The sequence below is a fragment of the Monodelphis domestica genome, chromosome 1 (assembly GCF_027887165.1).
Source record: "Monodelphis domestica isolate mMonDom1 chromosome 1, mMonDom1.pri, whole genome shotgun sequence".
Taxonomy (NCBI): domain Eukaryota; kingdom Metazoa; phylum Chordata; class Mammalia; order Didelphimorphia; family Didelphidae; genus Monodelphis; species Monodelphis domestica.
Window position 1 is genome coordinate 490,169,975 of NC_077227.1, and position 19,818 is coordinate 490,189,792.

General features: G+C 33.8%; 1 protein-coding gene across 1 annotated transcript in view; it reads right to left on the reverse strand.

Moving 5' to 3' along the window:
* Positions 1-19,818, reverse strand: part of CDH26 (cadherin 26) — a 179,859-nt gene that overhangs the window by 12,818 nt on the left and 147,223 nt on the right. Inside the window, exons 6-14 of the mRNA XM_056817259.1 lie at positions 13,819-13,966; positions 13,295-13,461; positions 11,664-11,792; positions 10,622-10,807; positions 9,276-9,544; positions 6,768-6,910; positions 5,194-5,427; positions 4,771-4,992; positions 4,009-4,139 (exon numbers count right to left, since the gene is read on the reverse strand). Coding sequence (XP_056673237.1) covers positions 4,009-4,139; positions 4,771-4,992; positions 5,194-5,427; positions 6,768-6,910; positions 9,276-9,544; positions 10,622-10,807; positions 11,664-11,792; positions 13,295-13,461; positions 13,819-13,966 — 1,629 coding nt within the window. The remainder of the gene's footprint in view (positions 1-4,008; positions 4,140-4,770; positions 4,993-5,193; positions 5,428-6,767; positions 6,911-9,275; positions 9,545-10,621; positions 10,808-11,663; positions 11,793-13,294; positions 13,462-13,818; positions 13,967-19,818) is intronic.

Sequence of the window (19,818 nt, forward strand, 5' to 3'; positions counted from 1 at the left end):
TGGGGCAGCAACTATTGAAACACCACTCCATTTGAAGTGAGAGGGCCTGACCTCAAGTATTAGCATGGCTAATACCTATCTCACCTCTGGCAAATCATTTCTACTCTCCTGGCCTTAGTTTCTTCAAATGAAAATTAAAGCGGTTAGATAAAATGATTTTTAAGATCCTCTTCACCTATAGATACTGCCATCCTAAAGGGCTACAGAAGACTTTTGAGAAGACAAAAGGCTTTTATGCCTTGAAAGATAGACAGGATTTTAAGATAAAGAGAAGTAAGGGAATAGTTATCTACATAAAAGAGTTGACAGAGTCCTAGAAGTCAATATTTCATCTCTCATTGTTAAACACGTTTTATTAAGGATTATTCACTTCTTGAGAAAACATTACTTTATTACTTACCATTTCTTTCCCTTTGGATAAAAGGAGTTGTGAAACTGGATCTATGACATTTGACTTCACCTAAAAATGGAGTGGGGGTTGGGAAGAACATAAATGAATTTTATTAAATTAATGGTAAAAAAATGAAAATGAAAGGCCCAGAGTGTGAATATTACCCACTCTATGTCCCATCCACAACAAATGTAATCTATACATCACAGAAGAATCTAACTCATTGAATCCCAGGTTTTCTGCAAAGAGAAATGTTTTGTTAGTAGATTTGTATTTTTTTAATTACTGATATACTTTTTATTTCTAGTGTTTAAATAAAGGCTTTGAGCATTTCAAGTGGTATAGAGGAACTACCAATTTTCTCTTATGACAGCTAGGTGTTATAGCAGATATATATTGGGCTTCAAGTCAGGAAGACCTAAGTTCAAAATTCAGTCTCAGTTACTTATTATTTTACTGTGAGAAACTCACTCAGTTTCTGTTTCAATTTTTTCAACTATAAAATGAGGATAATAATAGCATCTACCTCTCAGAGTTGTTGTGAAGATCAAATGAATTTATATTTATCAAGGGCTTACCACAATGTCTGGAACATATTGTTGCTTCATAAGTACTTTTTTTCCTTCCTTCCTTCCTTCCTTCCTTCCTTCCTTCCTTCCTTCCTTCCTTCCTTCCTTCCTTCCTTCCTTCCTTCCTTCCTTCCTTCCTTCCTTCCTTCCTTCCTTCCTTCCTTCCTTCTTTCCTTCCTTCCTTCCTTCCTTCCTTCCTATCTATATAAATAAACAATGCTTTGGCCTTCCATTACCATTAAGGTTTCAGATTGGAGAAAGGGGAAGAAATTATGTGGCCAGCATAAAGATTTCTGCCCCAGAATTTGTTACTCCCATTCCCATTACTGGACCCAGGATGCCCAGCTCCATATCCAGCCCTTCTCAGAGATTGCCTTTCAAGGCTTTCTCCACCTGAATTTAGACTCTCATATAAGGAATCATCCTACCTTGTGTCATCAAACTATCTGAGAAAATATCACATCACCATGGACTTCCAAGGCCAAAGGGGCTATAGTATGTGGGGATAAGCTATGTCTATGACCAAGAATTTTGAAAGTCTCCTGATTATAAGTTCCTAAATCTTCCATCTTTTTTCTCTGTGTTACCTCTCTTAACTCTATTCTTTGTCCTCATGTAGTCTCTACATTCATCTATCTGTTCCTAATTTTCACATTAATCACTCCTGCTCTCACCCCACTTTGCTTCTTTAATAATCTCCAGACCCAGACCATCTCTATTATATATTTCTTCTACCTTGGACTCTTTGTCACATTCCTTTGCAGAGACTAATATACCCTTGTTCCCCTCACCTCCAACCCCTCCTTCCCCCTTTCTCTTTCTCAATAGAGACTCACTCTTCATATTCATAGTTTTTTGAGAAAACTGAGGCTATCTAAACTACATTTCCTCTTCTTTTATTCTACATCTTAGAGCTCTGTTTTGTTCTCCTTTATCTCCTATGTGCTATAATCTCATAGAAGAGAGTGTTTCTCTCTTTGTCAAGGACAATTGCCCTATAAATTTGTCCTTTTCATCTTTCTTATTTAAATTTCTACTCCTTTAGATTTCTCTCCTACCACTTACAAACTTGTACAGGTCTTCCCTCATTTCCATGACCAAAGGGATTGTTTCCACTTTCTCTTTGTATCTGAATTATGTAATAAAGAAGACTAGTTAATGCTATTGATTATGCTCATTGGAATGATGGAGTGATTTTAATTAAGAATTTAACAATAATATGGAAATAGGTCTCAATCAATTACACATGTAAAACCCAGGAGAATTGCTCATTGGCTAAGGGAAGGGGGTGGGAAGATGGAGGGAAAGAACATGAATCATGTAACCATGGAAAAATATTCTAAATTAATTAAATAAATAAACCTAAAGAAAAGAATTCACCAAACCTTTTAAAGGATGTAAAACTTGCTAAGGGGGCTATAGAAATGCTTCATAAATATTTGATCAAAATATGGGAGAATCAAGGAACAAAATTATCTATGATTTATTAAACATTTGGCTTTATAAAAATTTTTCATTGTTTTGTGTTTTGCATATAATTTAGTTTCCACTACAGATCTGAAGTTCTGATGCTTTTTGACTGATTGATTGTTATGGAATGAAGGCAAAACCTGGTTCTTAAAGGTTATTCCAGCAGATCTTATTAAGTGGAAGGAACAGTTAATTATATGCCAAGTGACAGGCAAATCACTCTCATTTGAAGACTTGCCTTGCTAAGTTTGAAGTAGTTCATTGCTTGATGACTGGACACCCGAAAAATAATAATTTTGATTAATGCAAATCATAAAAATTGTCTACTAAATAATAGAGGAGTTTGTATCTGCATCAATGAAAGGAATGCCAATACCAAAGTTGTCATATGGATCTCTGAAGTATAAATATGGTCCTATTAATGTAGAAGATGCACTCCTAGGGAACATTTTATTGGGTGTTGTTGTCAGAGTTAAGGATAGCATGTGAGTCCTGGTAGTAGTGGGTTCCAAGCAGGTGGAGTTACAGCAAACAAGTATCATATGTCTTTGGCTAATTTCATGCTTGAGTTATACTCTGCCCTAGGTTTCTCTTTCACTAATGCAATTCCTGGAAAGGTCTGGGGCTAAGCCCTTCTACTTTGAGATGTTTCTTTAAATAACTGAGTATTTTCTATTTTTGTACTATATAAAACAAAATGGTTGGGATATAGAATAATGAAGAAATTTTAACTAAACAAGCATTTATTAAAGATTTATTATATGTAAGGTATAGTAATTCTGGGTATATAAAAGCAAACAAAAGTTTCTTGATCCTAATGAACCACCTTGGGAAAATATTTTCTGCTTAAAATATGTGTCAGCATGTCAGTCAATAAACATTTATTAAGCACCTACTATGTGTCAGGAAATGTGCTAAGTACCGGGGATAAAAGGAAAGTGGATCTATCTGATCTCAAAAGAGCTTACAGTCTAAAAAGGGACAATATGCAAACAACCAAAGGTAGCATAAGTTGGAGAAAACAAATAGAAGGAAGACATTAGAATTAGGAGGGATTGGTAAAGGCTTCTTATAAAAGGTGGGACTTCAGTTCAGACTTGAAGGAAGCCAGGGAAGTCTAGAGGTACAGATAAAAAGAGACAGATTTCCAAACATAGGGGATAGCCAGTGAAAATTCCCCGAGCCAGAAGATGGTATATATTGTTCAAAGAACAGCAAAGAGGTCAATGTCATTGGATCACAGAGTATGTGGAGGAGAAGGAGCTGTAATATGACAGGAAAAGGTAGAAGTGGAGCAGATTGTGAAGGGCTTGGAATGCCAGAGAATTTTTTACTTATTCCTAGAAGTGATAGAAAGCCAGTGGAATTTGTTAAATAGGAAAAATGACCCAGTTAGATCTGCATGTTAAGAAGATCAATTTAACAGTTGAGTGGAAGGGGGAAGATAACAGGTAATAGATGATGAGAGATACAGTGAGCACCAAGTAAGAAGCCCAAAATGCAACAATGGTATAACATAGGCATCAGAATCAACAAGAAAATGCCTGAAATAAACATATTAAAAACATGTCTTATTACCAGTGTTAAAGTATTTTTACTTTCTTCATTATAACGGATTAAGGTCTGAGTGCCTTGTTCATAAGAAATAGACATTTCCTCCCTCTTGTCTGCAGATGCAAAGGAAAATCTCAACAGGAAAAGCAGGGCCACTAAGATGAAAGAAAATTCAAATTCATTTTCTCAATTTGATAACACATATTAAACACTTAGCATATTGTTTTTTTTTACTTTCCTTAAAAAACAGCTTCTAAAAGCAGGCCCTTATAAGAGATGACTCCTCAGGATAGGGAAAGAGGATAAAAGGAGAAATTTAGCAATATAAAAACAAAAGATAGCAACAAAAAGGTGCTTTTTTAAAGAAGTGGGCCAATCAAGTTCATCATTGACTCACATTCCAAGATGGGATTTTTCCCTCTCTATTATCAAGTTCAGTGTCCAAGCATCTGAATCACCACCTCATAATTTTACTTGTAGCAGCCCAGAATCATACTCTTCCCCAAAGTCAACCCTATATCTTCCTAATCCTGGCCCATGACTTTAAACAATGGCAACTGGTTAGAAATGTTATCATTCTTATTCATACAGAAGCACCAAGCAATAGTTCAACCAAAGCTAAATTTTAGTTAGTGGTATCTTAATAAAAATTGTTAAAAGTTCATAAAGAATCCTCCAATAATTAATTTTGATTCTATCTCTGGTATCCTGTGATTCAATGCCCAAAGATACAGGATATTAATGAGAGAGAACATAGTTTAAGAATGTTAGCAGCTGACTACTGACCTGCCAATGATATGAAAGCCATGCATATCAAAATGATGGAATCCCCACCAAGTCCTACAAAGGGCATTGAAGAGCTTGCACAGGTAATTTCATCAAGACAGGAACACAGCCTCACATACAGGATCTGTTCCTTGAAAAATCCTTGCTTATCTAAGATATTGAAGGACACTGAATAATTACCATTTTGGAGATTTCTTAACCTTAAAAGTTCCACAGAATAACCTATAGGGAAGAAAAGAACCAAATATGGATGAGAAAATGATAAACTTTATTATATGCAAAGAGAAAATATCACTTAAATCTTGATCAATTACCTAAAAGCTACAAATGCATATTTTTCACCATATTTTAAGTGACTACTATATGCAAGGCATCATATAACATATGACCAACTTATCCAAAGCCCAAGGAAGGAAAACTTACCAAAATTTTTTCCTAACTTCCAAGTATCTTTTATATTTCCAGAAGTATCATCTAATTTAAACGTGAAAGGCCCAGTATATGGATCTAAGTCTTTATCCTCAGCTTCCACAAGAATAGGTAATTTCTGCTCTGTATTACAAACTTCAATGGAAGACTTAACAAGAGTAGGTGTGTTATCATTCACATCAGAAAGAAAAAGCATCATGGTCCCTGTACTTGTTTGGGGTGGGATACCTCAAAAGAAAACGAGAATAGATAAAGGAAACGATTATCATTCCCTTCAATTTAAGAAGTATATTCCTCATCTACATCAGAAAGAATATAAATAAGAATAAAATTAGTGACAATGAAAACGTTTCAGAAAAATAACTCCAAATTATTCATTGACCCATATTTCATGACAAAATCACAAATCATTTGAAAAATTGTTTGAACCTATTTTCCTATATGAAGAAAAATTCAAAACGTTCCTAAAATGTGTATTTAAAATACTGATTTGATATATGACATATATAACCTGTTGGCAATGCTGTATGACAGTGGAGAGAGAGGAGGCTTCTGATTCAGGTAGACCTGGGTTCAAATCTCATCTCTGATACATACTAGATGTACCACCCTATGTAAGTCACAACCTTTTGATGTCCCATGCAACTTTCTAAGACTATGATGCAGAACAGATACTGACCTGCATTTGTGAGAAAGCAACTATCCTCACAGAGAGTTTCCTATCCCAATGAAATCACAGACCCAGTCAAAAACTGACCCATATTATGTTAAGATTAGAGGCAATTGGTATAATGCAAAGAGCACTGGTTTTACATTTAAAAGAACTAAACTCAAATTCTGCCTCTAACTTTTACTAGTTATGTGACCCTGGGCAAGTTAGAACCTCTCTGAGTTTCAGTTTCCTCTCCTCTATAAAATGTGGGCAATAGTATTATTTACTCATCTCATTGTGCTATTGTGAGCAAAACAAATTATAAATCATAAAGTACTACAAAAATGAGAATTGTCAGTATTTTAAAAAATGAAATCAGTGGCAACTATGTAAAGCATGAACCCGGAGTTCAAGGATCTATATTTCTTTATCTAATACTTATTAAGAAAATGGGTTTAATATCCTAGGATTTGAAGTCAAAATATAATGCCACAAAATAATAAGATATAATACTACAAACACTATTTACAGTTCAACTTTCAGTTCATGAACTTTGAAATTTTAGTTATTCAAACAGCTGAACTATTAACTCGATTTTATCTACTATATTTGATTCACTTGTACTTTGACTTTGAATTATGCTAAATGTTTACAAGATCATTTACATAGCAAAACTAAGGGCAAACATGAATGGATAATAAAGAATATTATGTTTGGCTAGAAATTCCATAACTAATTGTCTTCTTCTGAACTATTATTGTTCCACAAGCAGTACTCTCATAGACTCTGTTGTGAGGGTGGGAAAGGCAAGAATAATTATTTTGCACTTTTTGAGTTCTGCTCATAAAAGATTCTCACATGTTCTTTTCTTCTCTGATAGGGACATTAGTTTGTCCGGGACTGAGTACATACTTACCATCATCAACGGCACTGACCATAATTGTGTAAAAGCTGTTGTTCACATAAGGGGATTCACGATCCATATGTTTCACTGTGGTAACCACACCAGAGAGTTCATCCACAGTGACCCAACTGGCAGGATCATGAATCAGCTTAAACCTTGTGGAAGGAGGGGAAAATTAATTTAAAAGTAACAGCAAAGAGGAAACAGGAAATATTTACAATGACTACATTGATTGTAAACAATAAGACAATCATAAGCTCAAAAGGAAACTAAATGTGTTGTTATAATGATTACGTTAGTTCAGAAAAAGCACTTCCCTTTCTTGTTTCCAAGATTTGAAGATTGGGCATGGGGCAATGAATATAATCAACTTTGTTTGATATATTGGTTAATTACTTTTGACTCTGGTGAAGATTCAAGGAAAGAGTGTATTAGAAAAATAAATAAGACATAAAAAAGATATTAAATTTTTAAAAAATGTTTTAGAGAAAATATGCATATGAAAAGGAATTTAGATGATTCTAATATTCATGAGTAGACTGAAAGAAACCAGGACATGCAGCTCTAGAAACTATGTAGTGTAAAATAATGTGTAATTTAGAAATATCAATGAAAATTCTTTGTCCAAAACCCTATTTCCCCTTGTTTCCCATTTCATATTAGTGGTAAGTCTATCTATCTGGAAAGAATATTGTATTTGCATGAAGAATCAGATTCTTAATTTTACTACAGGAGCTTCTTACTTAAGGTCAGATTCTACATAAGCAAAATGATTCTGAGAAACATGAAATATTTTTACCTCTCACATAAAATGGGAGGATGAGTCTCTCCCAGAGTTGACATTCTATATTCCTTCCATAAATCATTCTTTGGTTGTGCATTCTAAGGGTCTCTACCATAGAAAATTCTGGTTTCTAAGTATTCTTCCAGCTCTAATCTGTGCTCCTAAAATCTCACTCAGATTTAAGATTTTATGAGTTCCTTATCTCTGTTGTCTTTGATTTTATGTTGTAGGAATTATATTAGAGAGGGCTCAACCTAGAGAGACTTCTAGAAAAGTATTTGAGATGGTATTCCATTATTTTTCATCTTCTTGTCTAGTATAGTTGGAAGAGTTGAGTTCTAATCTCAGTAGTGTTACTACTATGTGTATAGTTTGAAGCAAGTAATTACTTCACAAAGCTCTGCTTCCATATTATTAGAACAAAACAATCAGACTAGGTCATACTAATATTTCTAGTTCTCCCATTGTGTGACATGTATCCTTATTAAACAGTAGGTTGTACAGAGTCTATCTAATTTTTACAGCCTGCAGTCAACTAGGAAAGTGTTCCATTCATCTTGGTCAAGTTACTAATAATAGATAACTGAGAAATCAAGAAAGCTTCCCTCTCTCCCTTCCCACTTAAGAAAACAACCAATTAGAATGTCTCAGGTCCTAGAGAGAATAAGAATAAGAGAGAGTGCCATTTCTTTTCCTTCCCCTCCTCCCTCTGCTTCATAAAAGCCATTTTGACCATTTAATTTAAAAACTTGGTGAGCTAAATTTTTCAAAGAACTTGCCTCCTTCCCATTTACAGTTTTACCTCATCAGTAAATAAAATTCTCTGCAAACATAAATGGCATCACTGTTTACAATCCAGAGGCACTATCAGTGACAAATCCTTGTATTATCTAAAGCATGAAGAAAGGAATTCTCTAGTAACCTAGGAGCTGAGACCTCATTCCAACTAGATGCAAATGGAGTAGGGAAGAAAAAAACATGTATTGTTATGATTAAATAGTCTGGTTCAGCAGAGAGAGAACAAAATTTGGAATCAGGAAGTAGATTCGAATCCTGTCTCTGACACCTTGTAGCCTCAGATGGGAAATTCACATCTCTCTAAGTCCCTGTTCTGTACAATGTAAAATTATGAAATGAGGTTAAACTAGGGGACCTTTTGGAGAGCCCTTAATAACCCCCCTCTCTCTCTCTCTCCTCCTCCTCCTCCTTTTTCTTCTATCTGTCTGAATGTCTATCTGTCTGTCTATCTATCTATCTAATACACATACATTAGTGTGTATATTATTTTTGTTTTCCGTCAAAACCTATAAGAATGTCAGATACTAAGGAGTTTTAAAGTCAAAGTTAAAAGGCCATTGCCTTTTGCAACTGCAAGTGTTTCACAATTGTGAATAGCCCAATACCATGGTCTCTGAACTGAGCCATATGAGAAAGTAGTTGACCAAGTACAAACTCTACTAAAACACTATTGCAATGTCTCATCATAGTGTGGAGGTGACCCTGGATTCACAGATTCACAGATAGAGTATAGTCTCAATTAGGTCTAACCATGTTGGAAAAGCTTCTAGTTTAGCTCTGGCAACAGCTTTATGCATCTCTCACCTAAGAACAAGTCTAGTTTAGAAAATCTCATTACTAGACCATGACTACCACCAGGTGATTACGTTTTTAATTATTACAACATACATGATTGATTTCAAATGGAAAACTACTCTTTTCCTCTATTATGTTTTCACCTTATGTTCTTGGTGTTCCCATCTGGGTCTGTGACATTATATCTTCCCAATTGGGCTCCAGGTTTAGCACCATCATCTGCTTGAACAATGAACTTATGAGGATGAAACTGGGGAGGATCATTGATATCAGCAATCTCCACACTCACAATTGCAGTGCTAGTCATCATGGTCCCATTATCAAGTTGGTCTTTTTCACAAAAAGAGAAAGATTCTTCATTTTCAACTACAATAACAAGTTTTCTCTCTGTCAAGTTTTCATAATCCAATGGCTGTCAAACCCAAATAGAAGACTTTGTTAGCAAATATTTTTGTTGGTGACATAAAACAGGAATTATAGTCTTCACAAACTATATATTACACAATCAAAGAGATCTCAGGGAAGGAATAGGCCCTCAAAAGTAAACTAGACCAACTTATATTTGAAAAAAGATCACCTCCTAAAATATCCTTAATAAGTATTTATTTAATTTCAGTTTGAAAGATGCCTTCTAATAATGGGGAATTCACTATCTTATGAGCAACTCTTTTATTTATGTATTTGTCTATTCATTCATTTATACTTATTTACTTACTAATTTATTTATCTCTTCATTTAGTTGTTATTCTGAATATGACAAATTATACATACAAAGAACAATAAAAAAGATTCATATGAAATCATGACTTATTACATATAGTTTTTTTTTAAAAAGCATATATTCAATTCAATGTTTTAAAGCTAGCTTACTTGTCTGTTGTACTTTATATGCTTTTGAGCATTTTCCTTCCATTCTTAGTAGGCACATCTCTCTTCTCTTTTTTTACATCAGTGTCAATAGCCACCCCTTTCTCCCCCAATTTTCATTCTGTTTCCTTCCCTTATCTCCCAAACACTTCCCTTATTATGTTATCATAATTGAGCAAAAAAGTGACTATTATTTTGTACTTATCAAACTCTTTGCAATTACATAAGATATAAATGTTTACTGTTGGAGGAAGATTTGGAAAGACCAGCACACTAATGTGCCTTTGGTGGAGCTTCAAATTAATATTTGCAAGTTTCTATGGGGGGAAATTGAGTTTATACTAGAAAAGACATTAAATTGTACACTCCTTTGGACTTAACAATAATACTATTAGGGATATACCAGATAAGGATAAAGTCAATAGGAAAAGCTTTCCTAGATGTCTCCTAGTAACAAAGACCAGGAAACAAATGGGAGATGATTGAACAAATAGTGACATCCAAATTTAATGTAACATCATTTCCCCATAAGAGGGGGTAATGATGAAGAACACATGCAAACAAGATAATCAGAGAATGTACTAGCATCTATCTGGCTTGAGTAGCTTGGCTGTGACTTTACCTTGATGACATTTAAAATTGCTTCATTTGTCCTAGGATCCGTCAGGATGTTGAAGTAATTTTCTTCATTACCATGCAGTATTTTGTATTTTGCTTTCCATCCAGGTGTGAATGGAGAATCATGATCTTGCACTTGGAGCCTTAATACATCCTGGTGCATTTGGCCTTCAGAAATCTGTATTTTATACTGAAAGAATCAATAATCTCTTCAATAACATTGAAACCAAGAAAAGCTCTATCATTTTAATTTTTTTTACATGAGTTAGCTAACTCAGAAACCCAGGCACATCTCTACCTGGGCACATCTCTTTACAGAATTCTCTAAAGAGATTTGAAATCCTAGATATGGTTTCTGTCTGCTACTTGACCTGTAAAAAGCAAAATATTTTTTAATAAAATTCTCTTGAACCTTATATTTTCCTAATATTTTTAAATATTTCTCTAAATTTTCTTTCAATGTAATATCAGAATTATTCTATCCTGTAAAAATATTGGTAATTCCCCAAATGACTAAAGAAGAGGCACTCTTGAATAAAGGAAAAGGCATTGAAGAGTCCAGAAATTAATTCAAATTCTGGTTCTAATACTTATAAGCCATGTGACTTTGGACAAGTCATTTGCCTCTTAAACCTATTCTTTTATAAAATGAGAAAATGTTCCTTCTGCTACACACTTTGTGGAGTTTTAGTACCATATGTATGTGAATTATAATGATTACATAGATTCAAAAAATAATTTGTGTTACAAATTCATCATGAACACCCAAAGTAATATACTCAAATTGGTCAAGAATAATGATTCATAATCATTTTTCACTTGTATGTCAATTGATATTTTATTTCCTAAAATCCATTTTTATATCACCTTCATTAACCCCAATTCATGATATTCTAATATTCTAATTAAAATCAACCTATTTTTGCAAATTTCATGACACAATACCATCAAGACAACTGGAAATACTCTGATATGATGCAAGTTGGAATCCACATTTCATTGATCTTCATGTTAATTAAAAAACAGAAGTTAACTGTTGGACTTACATCTCCCTTAGTAAATTCAGGCATGTGGTTGTTTCCATCTTGAACTGCAATATTGATGGTAGCAGTTGATGACAATGGTGGCTCTCCTTGGTCATTTGCTCTAATCAGTAATTTGAACAATTGGGCATCCTGTTCATGGAACAAAAAAAGTTACTTCCCCCAATATAGGGGAAGAAAACAATTAACTGGTCTTATTGCTTATATTTTATTTCCAGTTTTTTTAACCCCTACCTTCTGTCTTAGAATCCATACTAAGTATCATTTACAAGAGTGTTATGGGCTAGGCAATTTGGGTTTAAATTACTTGTTTAAGGTTCACAGAGTTAGGAAGTCTCTGAGGAAAAATTGAATCCAGGATCTTGGATTTCTAGGCCCATCTTTATATCTACTGAGATAGTTAGCTTTCCCCTCCAGGTATTTTATAGAAGGCCCTATGATGTTTCACGGTGCAATAGAGGTGGGATCTTACAAGGTATATCAGAAGAAAACAAGCACTGACAAGTCCTATCACAATGGAGAAATTTTGGGCCAAATCCAGTAACAGTCTGATTTTAATGTCCAAAGAGCACCTTAGCCAAGTTTAGAGAGATTCATGAACCTTTGGCTGACAGGTGATAAAATTTGTGAAGGAACATTAAAATTCATGAGTAATATTTATTTAACTGTGGAAAGGCTATGCTCTTCATGGGTAGAACAAACATCCACAAAACAAAATCCTAAAAAGGATAGATCTAATGGCAACTTTTGCTTTTTCCTATATACATATATACATGTGTGAGTGTGTTTATGTATGTGTGTGGGGGGGTTTATCTTGGTTTTGTTTATCTACTATTTCTTTAGTTCTAAGAAAGTTAATTTTCTTTGCATCTCAGTTTCCTTATCTTTAAAATGAGAGGGCTAGAAAGATGATCTCTAAAGTCTGTTCTACTGTTGAATCCCATAATACTGAAAAATTATTTCAAAAGACCTAGGAATTCATTCAAATGCATGGTTGTTCTTCTCATGAAGCTCATAGTCCTTCCACAGTGTCTGTGTGTGTGTGCATGTAATCATATAGTATACATGTCTGTACCTAATATATAGTGCAGGTATAGATACCTTAAAATACAATTATTGTTATGTTTGAGTGTTCATTCCATATTAGATTGTCATCACTTTAAGGACAAGAAGTACATCTTCACTAAACTTCCTAGATCCACAAAGCACCTGCACAGTGCTCTGAACATTAAAGGCATTTAGTAAATACACAATGACTTTAAAAAATAAAAGATGCACAGCAACAATTACAAATGCCATATCATAAAATGCAGGCAGCTAGGTGGCATAGTGGATAGAGTGTTGGACCTGTAGTCAGGAAGACCTGTATTTAAATTTGACCTCAGACACTTACAAGTTGTGTGACTCTGGGCAAGGTATTTAACCCTGTTGGCCTTAGTTTTCTCACTTTTAAAAGGAGCTAGAGAAGGAAATGGCAAGCCATTCTGGTATCTTTGCCAAGAAAACCCCTAATGGTGTCCTAAAGAGACAGGAATAACTGAAATGTCTGAACAACAACACACTTGGAAGTCATGTATAATAACACATGTAAGAGGCATAATTTTAAGCTTTTAAAAATAATGAACAATTATGACCTCATAATGTAGGCATCCTGAGACAGTAATTTTTCCAGTAGTGCGATCAATATGAAACCCACTTCTTTTCAACAATGGCACTTGTGAAACAAGGGAGTAAATTACTTCAGAATTAGGTGTTTGCTCTTTGTCCAAATCAACTGCTTCTACCTGAAAAATTGGGTAATCTAGAAGGAAAGAAAATAAAAATTAATCATTATAACAGATTAAAGTTCATTGGTATGGTTTAGATTTGTTTTAATTAGATTTTTAGTTCTCTATCAGAAGTTCTAAATGCTAATGAACTATTTTCCTATCACCTAATTGCTGGTTCAAAATTTAGCTTACTAGACCAAAAAGTGTCAGAAAGGGAGCTTCATGTCTATAATATTAAGTTCTGAACAAAAAACTATGTACATTAAACCATTCAGTAACACATCCTCTCTCCTCATTTCATCTATCCTCTTTCACTATGCAAAGCAAAGAAGCCTCCATAAAGTGAGTTAAGGGATATGAATCTCACCAAACAAGTGAACAAGCCTCACCTGGATTGTGGTTGCTTTTGACAGTGATGTTAAATTCCTCCTTAGTAAATTGTGGTGCATTATCATTGATGTCACCAACTTTAACATGGAAAAATAAAGATTTATCCACAATCTTTAGAGTTGAACGGTCAGCAATATCAAACTTTATCTGGAAAATATTAGTGAACATTAAAGTCAAGACCACTGATTTTTTCCTGGAGGCCAATAATTACTCTATTATCTTTTGTGGTATATATATATATATATATATACCACATATATGTGTGTATATACATATATATGTACATGTATATATAAATCATAGTTATATCTCCTCCACTACTATCTCAAATGAGTCATCCTCATAAATACCCCAAAATAGGCCCTGGTAGAGATTCTAAGGATTAACAAATACCCAGATTGTGTCTAATTGCCAAAAATTCAGACATGTTATAGAAGCTTAGAACTAGGAGGTACCTTAGAGATCCTCAAATCATAAATATTGCTGTTGGAAATAATCCTAGAAGCTATTTAGTCCAACCTGTTCCTGACCAAGAATCCCCCTTTACAACATTATTAGTGATTGGTCATCCAACCTTTTTTTTTAAGGATTTCTGAAAAAATGAGAACCAATTACCTCCCACTTAATTTTTGGTTAGCTTGAATTTGTCTCTAAAATTTCAATCACTTTCTCCTCAGCTCCCACCTATTTATCTCTAATTCTGTCCTCTAGAGAAAGGCAGAAATGTAATTCTTCTTCCATATGATGACTCTTCAAATAACTGAATGAAGATATATCTCTCCTAAGGTTGTTTTTTTCCTGCAAGGTAAACCTTCCTATCTCTTTTTTTCCCCCCAGGTTTCTGAGCATTTTGATTTATTAAGAAATGCATGCCAATTGCCTAACAAATTGGGACCAGGCCTCTTCTTCAGCTTAGAATGGGACCCTAAAAGTAGTAGAGACAGCCTTTTCCCCCTTTTTTATTTAGAATATTTTTCCAGGATTACATTATTCATGATCTGCCCCCCACAAACTTTTTCCTCACTGTTCCCTATCAAACCATGTGATCTATCATATGTTTTACTTCTGCATTTCTATTCCCACAGTTTTTTCTCCGGAAGTGGATAGTGTTCTTTCTCATAAGTTCCTCTTGATTGTCCTGGGTCATTATATTGCTGCTAATATAAAAATCTATGACATTCAATTGTGCCATAATATAGCAGTTTCTGTATAGAGTGTTCTCCTGGCTCTGCTCTTTTCACTCTGCATCAATTCTTGGAAGTCTTTCCAGTTTGCATGGAATTCCTCCAGTTTATTATTCCTTCCAACATGATAATCCATCACCATCAGTTACCACAATTTATTTAGGCATTTCCTAATTGATGGACAACCCCTAAATTTTTTTAATTTTTTGCCACCACAAAGAGAATGGCTATAAATATTTTTGTACTAATCTTTTTACTTATTATCTCTTTGGGGTGAAAATCCAATAGTGGTATGGCTAGGTGAAAGAGTAGGCATTCTTTTAAAGTCCTTTGTGTATAGTTCCAAAAAAACCTTCCTATTTCTTTAATCTGATCCTCCTAAAGCATGATCATGAGGCCTTCAAAATGCTTGTTGTCAACCAGGAGAACATTGTTCATAGTAACTGAAACATCATGAGATGATCAAATGTAATAGACTTTGCTACTAATCAGAGAAATGTAATGATCCAGGACAATCCTGAGTGACTTAGGAGAAAGAATGCCATTCACATTGAGAGAAAGAATGGTGGAAGCAGAAATGCAAGAGAAAATTATATAGACAAATTTCTTGGGGTAGAGCCAAGATGGTGGAGTAATCCTCAGCAGCTCTGTGCCACCATGAGAATCCTCCTCAACCAAAATTAAAATATTGCCACAAAAATGAATATAGGAGTGAATGAACCAACAAGTAGACAGAGGGAAACAACTTTCAAGAAAATAAAACCCCAAAATATAGCTAACAAACATCTCAGGCACTGGGGTGAGAGGAGAGCAGACCCAGTAAGAAGCTATAGCAAGGAGGGAAAAGTAAGCCAAGAGAGAATCACAACTCCCACCTCCACCTCACATCTGTTGTCTAAGTTTCAGGAACCTATGCCCAAGCCAGATCCTGAGACCCTGCATGAGCAAATAGAAGTAAAAGCCAACCCATGCCCCTTGGAATTTCAAACCTATGGATAAGTACAGAACCCCAGTCCAGGGAATTCTAATCTGGGTTTGGGAGAATGACTTAATTCACAACTTTATTGGTTTGCCCAAAGTTCCCAACGAAGGAGGTTATTAGAGGGAGGAGGAAGTTGGGGGTAGACAAAAAGAAAATCAATAGTGAGGAGAAACAGTGAGAAAGGGAATAGAGTGGGATTTAAAGGGGATACTTTGATAGAGGGCAATATACAGTTAGTAATCATAATGCTGAAAGTGAATGGGATTAACTCACCCATTAAATGGAAGCAGATAGCAGAGTGGATTAAAAACAAGAATCCTACTATATGTTGTTTACAAGAAAAACATTTGAGGCAGAGTGACACACAGATTAAAGGTGAAAGACTGGAAGAAAATGTATTATACATCATCTAAAGTAAAAAAAGCAGGCATAGCAATAATGGTATCAGACAAATCTAAAGTAGAAATTTACCTGGTAAACAGAGATAAGGAAGGAAATTGTATTTTGTACTATAAACAATGAAGTAATATCAATACTAAACATGTATGCACCAAATGGCATGGCATCCAAATTTCTAAAGGAAAAATTGAAGGATATCAAGGAGGAAATAGATAGTAAGACCATATTAGTGGGAGAATCTCAATCTCTCCCTTCAGAACTAGGTAAATTAAACTAAAAAATAAATGAGAAAGAAGTAATGGAAGTGAATGAAATACTAGAAAAATTATAATTAATTCATAACTGGATAAAACTGAATAGGAATAAAAAGGAATATATATTCTTCTCAGCAGGCCATGGTACATATACAAAGTTCAACCATGTACTAAGGCATAGAAATATTGCAAACAAATGCAGAAAAGCAGAAATAATAAATAAAATTTTTTTCAGATCATAATGCATTAAAATCATAATCAACAAGGATCCATGGAAAGATGAATTAAAAATTAATTTGAAACTAAATTATCTAATTCTTCAAAACTGGTGGATCCAAAAAGAAATCAGAGAAGCAATAACAGACTTCATTAAAGAGAATGAAAATGCAGAGACATTATATCAAAACCTATGAGACACAGCCAAAGACGTACTCAGGGGAAAATTTATATCTCTGAGTGCCTTTAGCAACAAAATCAAGAGATCAATGAATTGGACTTGCTACATAAAAAAATAGAAAAATAACAAATTAAAAATCCCCAGATAAAACTAAATTGCAAATCATAAAAATTAGAGGGGAAAATAATATTGAAAGGAAAAAAACTATTGAACTAATAAATAAGACAAAGAGCTGGTACTTTGAAAAAAGCAAATAAAATAGATAAAGTATTGGTTAATCTAATAAAAGAAAAGAAAGAAGAGAATAAACAGTATCAAAAATGTAAAGGGTGATCTCACCTCTAATGAAGAAAAAATTAAGTTAATTAAGAACTATTTTTCCCAATTATATGTCAATAAATATGACAATTTAGGTGAAATGGTTGAATATTTTTTAAAATGTAAAATGCCTAGAGTAACAAAAAGGAAATAGAATACTTAAATAATCACCTCTCAGAAAAAGAAATTGAACAAGTCATCAAGGAAATTTCTAAGAAAAAAATCCCGAGGGCCTGGTTAATTTTTAATAATTTTAATTTTAATTAATAAATTAATTCTATCTAACATTTAAAGAACAACTAATCCCAATACCATATAACTTATTTGACAAAATAAGCAGAGAAGGAGTCTTACCAAATTCTTTTTATGACACAAATATGGTATTGATTCCAAAGCCAGGAAGACCAAAAACAGAGAAAGAAAAATACTCCTTAATGAACATAGATGCAAAAATTTTAAATAAAATACTAACAAAAAGATTATGGCAAGTTATAATAAGGATTATCCATTATGACCAGGTATGACTTATACCAGGTATGCAAGGATGGTTTAATATTAGGAAAACCATCCACATGATTGACCATATCAATAATCAAACAAACAGAAATTACAAGAATATCTCAATAGATGCAGAAAAAGCCTTTGACATAACAAAACACCTATTCCTATTGAAAACACTAGCAAGTATAGGAATAGAAGAGCCTTTCTTAAAAATAATAAACAGTATGTATCTAAAACCATCAGTGACCATCATCTTCAATGGAGATAAACTAGAAGCATTCCTAATAAGATCAGGAGTGAAGCAAGGATTCCCATTATCATCTCTATCATTTGACATTGTCCTAGAAACACAAGCAGTAGCAATTAGAAAAGAAAAAAGAAATAGAAGGGATTAAAGTAGGCAATGAGGAGTCTAAAGTATCACTCTTTGCAGATAATATGATGGTCTACTTAAAGAATCCTAGAAAATCAACTAAAAGATGAATGGAAATAATTAACAACTGTTGCAAAGTTGCAGGGTACAAGATAAACCCACATAAATCATCAACATTTCTATATATTTCCAACAAAATTCAGCAGCAGGAATTAGAAAGCGCAACTCCATTTAAAACCCCTCTATACAATATAAAATATTTAGGAATTTATCTACCAAGACAAACAGGAATTATATGAACACAACTACAAAACACTTTTCACACAATTGAAACTACATCTAAATAACTGGGGAAAACATTAATTGCTCATGGGTAGGATAAGCTAACATCAAAAATTACAATCTTACCCATATTAATCTACTTATTCAGTGCCATACATATCAAAATACCAAAAAAATCTTTGTAGAATTAGAAAAAAATAAAAACAAAGTTCATCTGGAAGAATACAAGATCAAGAATATCAAGGGAAATAATGGAAAAAATGTGAAGGAGGGGAGTTTTAGAAGTACCAGATTTTAAACTGTACTATAAAGCAGTGGTCATCAAAACAATATGGTACTGACTAAGAGACAGAAGGATGGATCAATGGAACAGACTAGGGGTAAATAACCTCAGCAAGCTAGAGCTTGATAAACACCCAAATCCAAGCTTTGGGGAAAAGAACTCGCTATTTGAAAAAAATGCTGGGAAAATTAGAAAACAGTATTGGAAAAATTAGATTTAGATCAACATCTTACACTCTATAACAAGATAAATTCAAAATGGGTATGTGACAAACATAAAGAGTGAAATGATAAATAAATTGGGTAAACATGGCATAGTATACCTGTCAGATCTGTGGGAAAGGAAGAAATTTAAGACCAAGCAAGAGATAGAGAACATTGCAAAATGTAAAATGAATGACTTTGAGTATATCAAATTAAAAAGGTTTTGTATAGATGAAAACAATGCAACCAAAATTAAAAGGCAAGCAACAAACTGGGAGGACATTTTTAAAACAAAATTCTCTGACAAAAGGTTTAATTTCCCAAATATATAAGGAAGTAAGTCAAATTTACAAAAAATCAAGTCATTCTCCAATTGAAAAATGGTCAAGGGACATGAATGGGCAGTTTTCACAGGATGAAATCATAACTATCAATAAGCATATGAAAATGTGTTCTAAATCCCTCCTGATTAGAGAAATGCAAATTAAAATAACTTTGAGATACCACCTTATACCTAGTGGACTGGCCAATATGACAGCAAAGGAAAGTGATAAATGTTGGAGGGCATGTGGCAAAATTGAGACACTAATACACTGCTGGTGGAGTTGTGAATTAGCCCAACAATTTTGGAAGGCAATTTGGAACTATACGCAAAGGACTTTAAAAGAATGCCTGCCCTATGATCTAAGCACACCACTGCTGGGTTTGTGCCCCAAAGAGATAATAAGGAAAAAGACTTGTACAAAAATAGTTATAGCCATGCTCTTTGTGGTGGCAAAAAAAAAATTAGAAAATGAGGTGTTCATTGATTTGAGAATGGTTG